The 15,614-nt window shown below is 39.7% G+C and overlaps 1 protein-coding gene across 1 annotated transcript in view; it reads right to left on the bottom strand.

Annotated features, from left to right (window-relative positions):
• Positions 1-15,614, bottom strand: part of FBLN2 (fibulin 2) — a gene marked incomplete at its 3' end in the record, with an annotated part of 142,183 nt that overhangs the window by 77,819 nt on the left and 48,750 nt on the right. Inside the window, exon 2 of the mRNA XM_081315622.1 lies at positions 835-946. Within this exon, the coding sequence (XP_081171748.1) occupies positions 835-946 (112 nt within the window). The remainder of the gene's footprint in view (positions 1-834; positions 947-15,614) is intronic.

Here is a 15,614-nt window from a genome sequence, read left to right as displayed (position 1 = left end):
GTATATACAGTAGCTTGCCCTGTCAGTGTTGGTGAGGGCCACTATGTTCGGTTATTTAGACTGAGCTTTGTGTAAGAGCATCACATTGAGAGGGCACCAGCAAAGTACAGAGAATCAGTGGCACTTTCCTTATTTACTTACTTACCATATTTCTATTTCAGCCCATCCCACCAAAAAGTGACTCTAGGTGGCTTAAAATAAAAATAATTTTAAAATCAAAATATTAAAACAAATACAATCAAAAGGCATCATAGTTGAGAGTTGTTGGGTTTGGGATAAAAGAACAACAACAAAAAAAGAGTGGTCTACCACTTCCAGTGGAGAAAGTCCTCAGCTTGTTTATGAAAAAATTGTTTGTAAGCAAGGTGGCACAGGGAGCATGAACTCTCTCCATTTCAGGGACATCTTTTTAAAATTTGCACAAAAGAATTCTGTGCCTTCACAACAGCCCTGCCATGACAACTAGTGTTTTGTAAAGGATGCAGATAGTTGCATTGGGAAAAAACATTATTCATGGAAGTCTGATAATACATAATCTCTTCTAGAGTTGTGATAATAGATGTGAATAGATTTTGAGAAATCTGAAATTCTAGAATGAAGCATTTAAGTATTTCCTTGACATTAAATCCACATTTATTAGAAAATGCCTGAAAAGCTCCATCATCATCATCATCATCATCGCAATATATATGACAGTAGTATTATCTATGGAATATACTTCAACCTGACATAAAGAACATAAAGTTGATTATATTATAGTGTGCAGGATATTTGTAAACTCAAATTTGTGTGTGTGTGTGTGTGTGTGTTTGAAAAAACTTTTATTTTACATACCTGCAAATATCACCACCTGTTCCACTTACTGGAATTTCCATACATTCATTGTTATCAATGGCCCATTGTTGTCCAGCAGCACAGCAAGTTTCAATTAAATCTTTTGCTGAATCTGAAAAATAGCAGTTATATACATGAAATATGTTTGGGACATCAGAGCAGATGATCACTCCTTTCGATTCCCTTTCCTCCATCCTTGATTTCTTGGATGTAACAATCCTTCTGTAAATCTTGGATGTAACAATCCTTCTGTAAACAATTAGAATTCCATGAATCCTGAGCATGCTCAATCAACATTATGCATATATGTTTGGATAAACACTTCTTACCTAGCCTATATCATAGATATCATGGTAAAGAATAGCAAAGGAATAAACATTAGTAATTCTTCATAATGCGCATGTCCCAACAATGAGAGAGCCTCTTAGAAAAGAACCACTTAGTTGATTTAAATACTTGGGTGAGTGGCACTCTCTCAAATTACTGAGGTTCTATATTAACACTTTGAATTAAGACTGGAAGCTTAGACTTCAATTCCCTCCCCAAAACTTGGGGTTCTCATTCAAGTCCACTGATGCCTTTCTCTTGTAGTGAGTTCAGTGCCAGATAGTGATGAAAGCTACTTAAAATTAGATTGAGCCTGATTCTTGCTTCCTCTTGATCCCCAGATGATGAACTCTAGAGATGACTAATGTAGATACCCAATGATGTACTACAGTAGACTTTAACAATCTGATTAACTATAATTTAGGCTTCAAACATTGCACAAATTCAAGAGAATAAATTCTATTGAAAATGTCTAATTTCTAAATAGACACAGCATCAGCCTCCTGTTTTAAAAAGGGTATCATCCACTCACAAGAAATAGGGATCAGCAGACTAGATAGATAGATAGATAGATAGATAGATAGATAGATAGATAGATAGATAGATAGATAGATATAGATATACATCTCCAAATGAACATAGTGAGAACTGTGTTCAGTGACCCCATAATGTTGGCTGACTGCTGAACAGGAGAGGGAACAAAAATGGGGAAACGATATATTATATCTTGGAAAAAGGATGAATAGATGATAGCAATCCACACTGCAGTATTTTGTTTCAGACTCCATTTACATGTAGTACATACCACACATAGCATGTAATATAGCTAAGGTATTAGACCAAGACTAAAGAGTTTTAAAGTTGTATTCAGGTAGAGAAATTCATCAGATGCTTTTTAGTTAATAACTTACTCTTTCAGCCCAACCTGTCTCAGAGGATTGAGACAGTGATGATAAAATTGGAGAAAGAAATACTATATGAAACTGCCTTGAAAAACAGGATGAAAATGAGAATTAAAATCTAACAAAGGCTTTGACATTTTTAGTCAATGCATTTTTGCAGTATACATGCTATCCCCTGTCCCCTCTAAAACAAAATTGGATATTTATTTCCATCTACATAGACTTCCAATAGTTTTTTTAAATGGTGCTTGGAAAACCAGATTTCTGACAGCACACAAGAAAAGAAATTATGCCACAGCAGACAATGTTGTCAACAGTAGCACAGGAAACATTTCAGATTCAAAACTTTCAGAAAGCAACCTTTTTTAAAAGCTGATTTCTTTTTTCAAAAGTATCAGTCAACATGATTGAAGAACAGTGATATTTCTTTCTCAGAACAGTTTTATTTGCAAATTGACCTAGAAAGCTTCACAAATTTTTTGAAGCATATTTGTGAAACTTTTGAGGTCATTTTACAAATAAAACCTAGTTGAATTAACCTGTTTTATCTAATGATACCAATAATATACTGACCTAATATTGTCCAGCTAATATAATATACTTACCCAGTATTGTCCAACTATTTAAGAATGATTTGCCTTTTTAAAAATCATTGTCCAAAAATATTACATAAGGCATCACTGTCAAATATTAATTGAAAAGGAAATTCTCATGGGGCAATGAAGTCCTCTAATCTATTGAAATCTGAACTTTCCTGATCTATAGACTTTCTGTGCTCAGGCTAAATACAGAAGTTTAATAGGATATATTGAGTAGTTTATGGCCCATAATTTGAGGCATACTAAATTAGCTATCCAGCTGCAGAAATGCATGAAGCTGATGAGCCACTCAAGAGTTCAATCTATCAGTAAAACTGGTATAAATACCATATTAACATTCAAGGTAAACCAAGACAAGTACATGCACATAACACTTCCAAATATCAATGAGGTATTAATGAAAGGCTAATTAGCACCACCAAGTAGAACAACAAATTACGGCTGACAAACATTAATTCACAATTCAGCACATTTTGATGCTGAAGATGAATTTAACAGTCATTCTAAATATTCTATGGCATTAATGTCTGAAACCATAGGATACCTAGGTTTAGAGAATGTAGCCCTACAGTCAGTGATAAATTTGCTCCTAGTGCTAGATTTCATCAAAATATTTGCTTTTTTTTTAAAAAAAATCCCTACAGTTTTAATTTCTGCTCCAATGAAAAACCTGGAAATAGAAAAAAAAGTATGTTCTGAATCTAACAAGTACAAAAAAAGAAGCTTATGAAAAATAACAGAGAGTGAAGTAGAGATCAGTTTTTCCCCCTCTCTGAATGGCAGATGAAAGTCCTTCTGCACACACTTATAAATAAAATGGAAGGGGGCAAGGACTCATCAGGTCTTCTCTAGCTTGAAGCCTTTTCTGAAATAAGTGAAAACACTTTAATTGGTTTACCATTTAGGAATTAAGGAGGAATTTGAAAAAAAAATTATTAGAAAGCAGAATTTAAGCACAGTGCTTAAATTACCTTGTCTAATTTATTGCTATGAAAATATTCTACTCTAAACTATCTCTGAAATGGAATGTTGTGACGGGAGATATTACTTGGTAGGAGCCAAGAGAAAGAAGACCAAGGATGTCTAAATCATCCTGATCACCTAATCATTTTTGTTCCCATACTGGATTTTTTATTTGCATTCTGAAGCAGAAAACACATAAAACAAAAATATGTTTCCCTAAGGTTTACTTTTCTAAACTTAAGATTAACATTGTTGAATTAAACTGGATCTTTTCCATCGTGAGACTATTCACCTTACACTGTGATGCAGAAAACTGAACATTGGATTGGCAACAGACATGGAATAGGAGGATGAAGGAATATTATGTAATTTCAGCACCTTGAGTTATTGATAAAAATAATAAAGGTGGGATACACATAAATAAATGAATAAAATCACATCTAAGTCCTAAAATCAAATCTGGTTGGATTTCTTCTTCAAACATCTCTCCCCCCTCCCCAAATATCCAGATAATTCTAACGTTCAAGCATTTGAATCAAACACTCAAATTTAGGGATAGGGCAAAATTTAATGGCTTAATAATTGTAAAGTTCTGTGTTCAATCAACCTTAACTAATGATGATTATTGGACCCGCCCTCAAAATGTTCTTAATAATACCATGAAAATGAGTTGCCATTGTCAGTCATCTTTTGGGATATGTTTTTGACTTTCTGGTCCAGTTCACAGCTCTGGACTTTCTTGCTGGTTTCTCATCCAAATGTTAGCTAGGCCTGAATTTTTTTAGCTTCTGAGATCAGCTTAGGTCACTATGTGTTACCTTCTAGTTGAAAGATCATGACGTGGTACTGAAATAATTAAATTGTAGATGATTCTAGCATGGAGTACTATATCAACAACACAATCAAGTGACTGGATCAAATATAAATGCTAAAAATCTGTTATATTCAAAAAAATAAGTGTTTGAAGTTGTAGAAGTAAAAATAGTTTAAACAAATCAGATAGTTTAGTCTGTCAGTGGCCCTGGACTGAATTGCATCTGGAGAGTGTTTTCCTTGATATTTCTTTCCATTCATTAGTAGATCTTTCAAATCTTCAGTGATAGTATTTCCCATCTATTTGTAAGCAACTACTATTATTATAACCAGTATCTTGTGCTTTTTAAGTTGTATGACTAACATTGAAGAGCTTCAACATTTTAGAGATTTGAGGTTGGGGTTCTGGTAACATATTATGGATGCTTTCACAAATCAGCCATCACCCGTTGCAAAGTGCCACTTTCATAAAATGCTAGCTGTTGTGTACTGGGTTCATTGCGCAGGAATGAAGACGAGGCAAGTGAGTTCAGCAAAGATCATGGTTTATTGCTTGCAGGATCTGAACTAGAGAACAGGGCTGCAGATGCAGCAATTTATACCCTGGCCCCTAGGCGGCAGCCAATAGGTTTGAAGCAACCTATTGCCGCCCTAGGGGCAACCAATAGCAGCTCTGGAGACTGGTTGTCTGAGGAGCTGGGAGCCGTTAGCTAGCTTCCCTGCTCAAACAGCCTTCCAGCAATTACCACGTGGTGTTCCCCCAACAAAGCAAGCCCAATACATTACACCCCTCCCCCCTAGAACAAACATTAACAGAAGTAATTACAGCAATACAATTTACAAAGGGTTAACAATCGTGTGAAAACAGGTTTCCTCTTAGCAGCTCAGTAAGGCACTTACAACATCATAGCTTCATTGTTCAGACAATCTTGTAGGTCAGCAGGCAGCGCAAGAGGTACATACAACATTATAGCTTTATTATTTCAGGACATAATCTTGCAGATAAGCAGGAGGTTTGCGAGCCCTTGTGGAACGCCTGGGGGACCCAGGCACTTCCTGGCCTACCAGCTTGCCCACCGGGCTGGGTAGACCAGTGTCTCTCAGTTCAAGCAGTTCAGGATGGCTTGGTGCTCTCTGGCTGGCCTTTCCAGGTTGGCCCACCCCAGAGTCAGTTTGTTCAGCAGAGTTAGCACAGTGGCTGTATAACTCAGGTTGGCTTTCTCCATCAAGGGACCCATGTTGCACTTCTGGGCTTCCCTCCTCTACGGCCAACTCCCCGTTGCTTTGGTTGTTTAAGCCTTCAGAGTCTATGCACGGATCGGCCTGGCTACCAGTTTGCGGCTCCAGGTAAGGACTTATGACAAAGTCCTCGCTTAGTGGCCGTTCTGGGAAATGCTTCCTAAGCTGATCGATGTGGTGCCAGACAACTTGCCCACCCTCATAAGAGAGAGGGCCTGACATTTTAGTGATTTTTCCTGGCACCCACAAATTCCCATGCCCATAGTTCCTGGCCCACACCCCGTCGCCCACTTGCAGCCCCCTCAGGGGTTTTGGTTGAGAGGCTTCTGTTGCCACCTGGTCTGGGTGCAACCTGTCCAGTTTCGTGATCAATCGCCTCCCCCAGCGCAAATCTGCTGAGCTTTTCCCTGTAGCTGTGCATGGCGTGGAATGTTGGCAAAGCAAAAGCTCTGCCAGTCTGTGGTGCCAGTCCCCAGTCACTATATGCTTCAGTGATTCTTTTGTGGTGCAAACCATGCATTCAGCTTGACCATTAGTAGAAGGGTGAAACAGGGCCGATGTTGCATGCCTAATTAGGTTCACTCTCAGAAATGCCTGAAATTCTGCCACAGTAAATTGGGCTCCGTTGTCGGATACTATGACGTCTGGCAGCCCAAGCGTGGCAAAGAGTTTCTTAAGCACCTGGATGGTCCTGGCAGTAGTCATGTTTGCAACTGGTATTACTTCAAGCCATTTAGAGTGGCTGTTGACCACTATAAGGAAGAGCTGTCCCTGAAAGGGCCCAGCGAAGTCTATGTGAATTCTAGACCAGGGAGTGTGAGTCTCCTCCCACCTGTGAACTGGAGCATGCAGTATTTCAGGCCTTGATTGCTGGGCATGTATAACATCCATGCACCTGGGCCTCAAAGGCCTTATCTAATCCTGGCCACCATAAGTAGCTTCTATCTAAAGCTTTCATACAGTGGCCTTCATGCAGTGATTGTAAAACCCTGTCTCTTAGTGAGGTAGGAACTATGACCCTGTTCCCCCAAAGAATACAACACTTGTGAGCTGATAGCTCATGTCGTCTTGTAAAATAACTCTGAAATTCAGGTCCTGGGCTTTTATCCAACCACCCTGTGTGTACCCAAGAAAGCACTCTACTCAGTGTCTTGTCAGCCGCCGTTTCTGCAGCTATGTCCCCTGCGTGGAGGGGAAACTCTGGCAAGTCCTGAATGGACAAAACACGGGCTGCTGGGGCTGGATCTGGTTCGATTTGTGGTAGTGGAAGCCTGCTCAGGCCGTCTGCATGGCCCATCTCTTTGCCGGGTTTGTGACTCAGCTTATACATATAAGCCGATAAAAAAATAGACCATCTCAGCATCCTAGGGGTGTCTGTTTGTCTGTAGTGAAGAACCCCAATAGCGGTTTGTGGTCTGTGAAGACCGTGAAGTCCCTGCCATATAAGTAGTCGTGGAATTTTTTAACTCCAGCTACAATGGCCAATGCCTCTTGTCAATTTGAGCAGAATTATGCTCAGCAGAGGACAGTGTCCTTGAATAAAAAGCAATGGGAACTTGAGTTCCATCTTTCTCTAAGTGACTCAAGACTGCACCCACCCTGTATGGGGACGCGTCACACGCTAAGCAAACTGGTTTAGACTCCTTGAAATGAGTGATAGTGGAACTGACTGACAGAAGTGTCTTCAGGTCCTGCAAACTTTTTTCGTGAATGCTAGTCCATGTAAGGGCCCATGTAAGTTCCTGGGGCTGAATCAAATATGACTGCGAATTCCTCGTAAACTGTCACTAGACTCACGACTTGTGTCTGGTTGATTCCGGTTACTTGGATGCCTAGCGCATCGAACCAATCAAGTCCAATTAGGCTCATTCTCTGACCCCCTACTACGACAACATCCAGGTACCCTGAAAAACCCTTAAATTTAACAGCCAAGGTGGCTTCACCCTTGACTGCGACTCTGGCGTTCTGAAAATCTGTTAGAATTATGTCAGAGGGCCTCAGCTTAGTGCATCTCTTAATGCGACTACAAACAAAATTAAATGTTTCAAGGGAAATAATTGAAATAGCGGAGCCTGTGTCCAGCTCCATCTTACAGGGGACCCCTTGCAGCTCCACCTGAAGTCTATACTAGGGCTTAATCGGGCGGCAGGCCCTAGTATGGCAGAAGTTTCTGTGGCTTGAGCAAAACCCCATGCTGTATGGCCCCGGGCCCCCAGTACCTCTCCTGGTTGGATCTTCCAACTGGTGTTTCACTGGCCAGTCCCTCTGGCGACCTCTGCAGATGGATGAAATGTGGCCAGTTTTTCCGCAGGCCCAGCACATGGCTGTCTGGAACCTGCAGTCCAAGCATTGGTGGCGGCTGCCACAACCTGGACATCTAGGCAAGGGATGTGCCTTGTAAGTAGTCTCTTGTTGCTTGCTGCTGCAGTGCTGTTGGTCGGGTTGTCTGTGCAACTTGTCGACATCAGTGTCTTCTTCGGGGCTTTCTGTGAGTTCTGTGTCCTCGTGGTGGACGGCTTCTTTGCGTTGCATTGTTTTGGCAGGCCGGATAGCTCGGACGGCTCCTCTGGCAGCTTCGTCCACCATGACTTCCTTCTGGGCATCCGAAAATGATAGGACCTCTCTGGCAAATAGTTTCTGCTGTAGCTCTCAGTTGCAGAGGCCACAGACAAGCCGGTCTCGAAGTCTCTCTTCGACATCTGAGAATTGGCACAGGCGTGCGGCCTGCCTCAAGGCCATGATGTACTCAGATGTGGTCTCTCCTGGTTGCTGTATTCTTTGCTCGAAGGCGTAGCACCATGCAATCACCGACATCTTTGGTTGGAAATGTTCTCCAAGCTTCTTCTTCAATTCTGTGTAGGAGACGGACTCCAACGGTGTTGGCGCAAACAGGTTCTCTGCTAGATCAAACGTCGCTGAGCCGCACACACAGAGTAGTGTGGCGGCCTTCAGTCCGTCCTCTGCGACCTGGTTCACCCAAAGATAGTTCTCGACCTGGGACAGGTACGAGGGCCATCCTTCTGGTTGCTCGATGGTAAATTCTTGCAGCCTTCTGACCTTGGGCATTCTGCTGGTCTTTGCGGCTGGGTCTCAGCGTCTTCGAATCCTGCCTCTCCATTGCCCAGGGACTGGTCCTCTGAGTGCGTGGTCACTAGCGTGGCTTAGCTAGCTGACCGTAGGGGAAGGAATTGCTTTTCCTGCCAGGCATGCACTGCCTCTCCCCTAGTGACTTTCAGCTTCAACGGAGAAGCAAGATCCCATCCTCGTTGCCAGTGTTGTGTACTGGGTTCGTTGCGCAGGAATGAAGACGAGGCGAGTGAGTTCAGTAAAGATCATGATTTATTGCTTGCAGGATCTGAACTAGAGAACAGGGCTGGCTGCACATGCAGCAATTTATACCCTGGCCCCTAGGCGACGGCCAATAGGTTTGAAGCAACCTATTGCCGCCCTAGGGGCAACCAATAGCAGTGCTGGAGACTGGTTCTCTGAGGAGCTGGGAGCCATTAGCTAGCTTCCCTGCTCAAACAGCCTTCCAGCAATTACCATGTGGTGTTCCCCCAACAAAGCAAGCCCAATACATTACACTAGCTACACTTATTCTAGTGCAGATCCCCAATCCTACATGCCCCATACAATCCTGCATGACTTTCTCCTTTGGAAAGGTGGGCATACTTCCAGAGAAAGCCTTGATTTGTAGTTATTCATCCTTGGTTATTTTTGAAAGCAAAGTTCTAGAATCCATATGGGATCTAGAGTCATTCTTGAGTTTAAAGCTAATGGAGGCTGTTACTTCATTTTGTAACATATAGGATCCTGGGCACCAAATTCCAGATTGCAGGTTTAACATGGAGACAAAAAGACAAATGCCTTGGTTGGAACTTTGGTTATGTAACCCTCATACAAGTATTTATGTACCAATTTCCTTTTCACATTTTTTTTCTCCCTTTCTATAAGTTTCTCATGGTATATCTTTCAAAATTCATGCTTTCATACATTGCTTCCTCCTAGAATCAGTCTTGTAGATCTTTGCTCTGCTTCCAGTAATAGGATCTTTTAAATTAATCTGTGTTCAATAAATAATTCATCTATGCTTAGCTTTTTAAATTAAATTAAATTTAAATTAAAATCTGGAGTGCCAAAATGGGACAAATAGATGTATCTCCTTATCTCATGTGCAGAATAGAATAAGCATCAGGCTGTATTATCTGATTGACTTGTTCCTAAAACAAATGAACATTTAATATTCTCTTGGACTATGGTGATGAATACTTTGAATTATCTGGAACAGAGGTCAGCTAATTTAGAAGCTTAGTTTATATTTTCATGAGACAATGGTTTTTAATGCTAACCTTGAATGGAAAAGAAGGAAAGCTTTGCAGATACTCAAAAGTCCTTCAATTTTGAAACCTCTCTTCTATCCTCAGGTTTAAAAATACCATATTTCAAGCATAACTCAATTCCTGGTGATTTCACCCACATTATTTGCTTTATATTTCCTACTGCTATCTTTGGGGATGTTGTTATCACTTTTATAGTCAAACTATAGTCACGGTACTTTTGGAGATTTCCTATTCAATTATGAACAGGTATTTGAGTGAGAGACAATACATGAGAAATAATTCATCTTCATTCCTTTAGGACTTACATTGGCAGAGCAACTACATCACCACTGGCTTTGCAACAAAGATTTCTGCTTATAGAGGTCCATTCACACATACTGCTAAATTGGTTCCAGATAAGATGGGGCCAGTAGAAGGGATCCTGCAACCTCACTTCCTTTTTTTAACCTGTGGCCTATGAAAACAACTTCTGAATGTTTTTAAAATGGGATGAAAAAACAATGTATGAAGTCAAATCCTTATGTTTGTGGTTCATTGTCATTTATGCTTAGTTTTCATGCCACTAACAATGGCATTCATTCTGACCAAGAACATCAAACCTCTAGTTTATATTTGAGTCATAGTTCATTCTAAGTAGCAATGAGGTTTAGATACACTTTCTGTTATAATAATAATAATAATAATAATAATAATAATAATAATAATAATAATAATAATAATAATAATAATAAGAAGAAGAAGAAGAAGAAGAAGAAGAAGAAGAAGAAGAAGAAGAAGAAGAAGGAGAAGGAGAAGGAGAAGGAGAAGGAGAAGGAGAAGGAGAAGGAGAAGGAGAAGGAGAAGGAGAAGGAGAAGGAGAAGGAGAAGAAGGAGAAGAAGTTGGAAGGGACCTTGGAGGTCATGTAGTCCAACCCCCTGCTCAGGCAGGAAACCCTATACTATTTCAGGCAAATGGCTGTCCAGTCTCCTCTTAAAAACTTCCAGTGTTGGAGCATTCACCACTTCTAGAGGCAGGTTGTTCCACTAGTTAATTTTTCTAACTGTCAGGAAGTTTCTCCTTAGTTCTAGGTTGCTTCTCTCCTTGACTAGTTTCCATCCGTTGCTTCTTGTCCTGCTTTCAAGTGCTTTGGAGAATAGCTTGACTCCCTCTTCTTTGTGGCAGCCCCTGAGATATTGGAACACTGCTATCATGTCACCCCTCACCCTTTTCTTCGTTAAACTACACATACCCAATTCCAGCAACCGTTCCCTATATGTTTTAGCCTCCAGTCCCCTAATAATCTTTGTTGCCCTTCTCTGTACCCTTTCTAGAGTCTCAACATCTTTTTTACATCATGGTGACCAAAACTAGATGCAGTATTCCAGGTGTGGCCTTACCAAAGCATTGTAAAGTGGTATTAGTACTTCACGTGATCTTGATTCTATCCCTCTGTTAATGCAACCTAGCACTGTGTTGGCTTTTTTGGCAGCTGCAGCACACTGCTGGCTCATATTGAAGTGATTGTCTACTAGGACTCCGAGATCCCTCTCACAGTTACTACTATTAAGCAAGGTACCACCTATACTATACCTGTGCATTTGATTTTTCCTGCCTGAATGTAGAACCTTACTTTTTTCACCATTGAATTTCATTTTGTTAGATAGCGCCCAGTATTTGAGTCTGTCCAGATCCTCCTGTATTTTAAGCCTATCTTCTGGAGTATTGGCTATTCCTGCCAGCTTGGTGTCGTCTGCAAATTTGATGAGTTCCCCATCTATCCCCTCATCCAAATCGTTGATGAAGATGTTGAACAGCCCTGGGGCACCCCACTACACACTTCCTTCCATGTAGATGCAGTTCCATTGAGGACCACACGCTGAGTACGGCCTGTCAGCCAGCTACGAATCCATCTGGTGGTGATGCTATCTAACCCACATTTTTCTATCTTATCAAGTAGTAGGTTGTGATCTACTTTATCAAATGCCTTACTGAAGTCCAAGTAAATTATATCCACAGCATTCCTCTGGTCCACTAGTTCTGTCACTTGGTCAAAGAATGCAATAAGATTTGTCTGGCATGATCTGTTTTTGACAAACCCATGTTGACTTTTAGTGATGACTTTGTTCGCATCAAGGTGTTCGCTGATTTGTTGTTTGATTATCTTTTCCAGAATCTTCCCAGGTATTGAGGTCAGGCTGATAGGTCTGTAGTTTCCTGAATCTATTTTTTTCCCTTTTTTGAAGATGGGAACTACATCAGCTCTCTTCCAGTCCTCTGGTAGTTCCCCAGTGCTCCAGGATCTTTGAAAAATATAGTTCAGTGGTTCTGAGATCACGTCTGCCAGTTCCTTGAGAAGCTTGGGGTGTAATCCATCTGGTCCTGGTGATTTGAACTCGTCTAGGCTGGACAGGTGCTCACTTACCATTTTCTTGCCTATCTTAACTTGCGTTTCTATTCTGTTTTTTATGGCACTGGTTTTGGTAGGTTGGACTGTTTTTTTCCCCCTTTGTGTAAAGACAGATGCAAAAAATGAGTTAAATAGTTCTACTTTCTCCCTGTTGCTTGTCACCTTCTTGCCATTTTCCCCCACTAATGGACCAATCATTTCATTAACTTTTTTTCTTGTTTTTTATATGTTGAAAGCAGCTTTTTTTTGTTATTTTTGACTTTGGTCGCAAGCCTTAGTTCATTTTGAGACTTAGCTTCCCTCACTTCATCTTTGCAGGCACGGGCTATTTGCTGATATTCTGCCTTAGTTATGTGCCCCTCTTTCCACTTCTTATACTTGTCCTTTTTATCTTTCAATTTATCAGAGAGTTCTTTATGCAGCCATGCTGGTTTCTTTTGAGAGCTGTTGTTTTTCTTCTTTGTTGGTATTTTTGTTAGGTATTTTTTGATGCCCCATTCTTTTTATGGCTTACAAAATTATCCAGCAATCCATGGAAGTAATTTTGAAAGTTTATCCTGCCATACAGATTTTTACCAATTATAGTTTCACTGAAATTATTCTCTGTTGTCTCGTTTAGCCCATTAATGAATATTTTCATTCATGTGGAACATAATTTGTTACCTTGTCTAATCTAATATTAATGCAGCTACTGCTACTCTCCAGCAACCAAAATATTAGCCATAGCAATGCCAGGAAGATTAGAAACCCATTCATATTTAAACATTAATGGAAAGTGAACAAAAGAGGTAAATAACCACATGCAGTCATTTCTCAGGAGAGCTGAATCACTGCCCAGCTTACTGTTTCTATGCTGTGGTTTTGAGGAACTAAGCTGGCTTAGTTCAATACTTCAAAAACAAAACATCCTTGATCAAGCTAACTGGTTTTCATAATGCATGCTGAATGCCACATACTTTTCCAAGGATTCCTAGGATATCATTTGATATCCATACAAAACCAGGATATCATTTGGTGTATCAAAAGTGCCAGGAATAATTAAAGTACTCCATCTTTTTTTTTTAACTAAAACTTGTCCAACCTCAACTCCTATTATAAAAGACATTCATTGTATGGAATTTTTTTGTTCCACTCAAAATCCAAGACATTAATTCCTAACCCAATCCTAACCCAATCTAGCCCATTTTCATTCATTCTTAACCCAATCTACCCCATTTTATATATCTCCAGCAATTTAGTATCGTTTAGAAAGCTTACATACATACATGGGCACATATGGACATTCATGAAAATCGCAAGATAAGCATTGTTGCATAGAGCACAAAAAAGAAGAGACAGTAATTCAACAAATAGAAATGTGAGCTAGGAGATGTGAGCCAAGATGCGAGTTAAGAAATAGTTCAGTATGCTGCTCCATATTGTTCCATCCCTGCAAACCATCCTAAATTTTACTATGTCCATCCACAAGTTCATATGTTGTGTTTTGTATTTTAAAGTATTCGCCTCTTTTCTAGGTTCTTCTCAACTCCATTCAACCACAGCTTTCCTTGTCTTTGTTTTCCTTCTCAACTCATTCACTCTTCCTTCTTGTATCTGCTGTGCAATTCAACTCTCATTCACTCTCTCCAAATGACAAACCACCTCAATGTACATTTTCCATACATTGTTTGTTCACGTTTGTGTTCAGTCCTCTGTCATCAGCAGTCATACGTTCTAGACCCAATCACTTTGTATAACAAAATTTCTTAAGTACACCATTACCACTGTTTTCAATTTACTTTTATGTTTTTCCTGATGTACAAAACTATCACTTCCACATAACAAAATAGGCTCTTAAACTCAACCAGTTTTGCTTCTTTTGACAAACATTCGTTGCTTGCAACAACCCATATAAGTCCTCTCTACATTTGCCCCCTTTTTTTACTCCTTATATTTAGTCACTGTTCTATCCGGTACACATTTTCATCTGTGTGTTCAATTGTTCACCATTTGCACGTAAATTGCAATCATATATTTTTACCGTTATATTTGATACATTGATGTTCAGAATCATATTTCTCATTGCCTCTTACAGTTTACCTAACATTTCCTGCAAATCATTCAAGTACTTAGCCAATAATGCAACAATATTTATCTATAAATCACTAAACCAAGGGGCATTGCAACATCCTTTCTTACCCTCCCACTTCAAAGCTGAACCATTCATCAAACATTCAGTCTTTTTTCACACTGCTTTCATTTACCAATCTTACTGCATTCAGCCACCTTCAATTACATATTCACACAAACATTAAACAACATTACACAATTCAATCCAATTCACTTTATCATGTACTATCTCTAAAACTTTATTTCTCACATCCATGCATTTCTCAACATCCTGCTGAAAAGCAGAATTTGGTCTGTAGAGTTCCCACCTAGCTTATGCTTTTCCCCCTTTCCCCCGTACAAATTCTGCTCTTTATCACTTTTCAATCTATCACTTAATTTACATTCACTCTGGCTGTTATTCCTTCTTTACAGGAAAATGATAACAGTATACTTACAATCATTAGCTTTCATGCAGGTTAAGTAAGTTGCACAGCCACCCTATATGTAAACTGCACCCATATTTTTCAATTTCTCAAGTTATGTGTTCTACCCCTGCAAATTTACAATTTTTTAAAATTGTCACAGCACATATGACTTCATCAATTTTGTTCAGAACACAAAAATTTCTACCATTTGTTTTAACTCCACACTTGAACATATTCCCATCAGTCCCATAGAAATCTGTAAAGCATTCCTGTCACCATTTCTTTAGTTTCATCCCAAATTTAGTTTCATCAGTTTTATTTCTTTAAATCCTTTTCACCTCGCGGAGGCTCCTTGTTTAGTCATTTTCACTCATTGGGATTCACTCATTCCAAAACACATTCCAAAGTCCCATTTTCTCTGCATTTGTTGATCTTAATTTTTTCTTGTTCAGTTTTATTACATTTTTGCAAGTATCTTTTCCTGTGAATACATATTGCATAATGCCTCTCATCCTCATCTTACATCATTCTCCTCTATGTATGTTTGCTTGTTGTTGTTGTTTGTTTTCCAAATACCTATTCTGCTTTCCCATTTTGTGCATTTTATTACTTTTCTAGAAGTATTTTCTGATATATGGCTAAGGCTTAAGTGTGCATTTCTAATAAGTATGAAAGTATTATCTCCCTCCCTAAT

The sequence above is a fragment of the Vipera berus genome (assembly GCF_964194415.1).
Source record: "Vipera berus genome assembly, chromosome: 2".
In the NCBI taxonomy this organism is placed as follows: Eukaryota; Metazoa; Chordata; class Lepidosauria; order Squamata; family Viperidae; genus Vipera; species Vipera berus.
The sequence above is the reverse complement of the archived record's forward strand: the minus strand, read 5'-3'. Positions and strand labels throughout refer to the sequence as shown.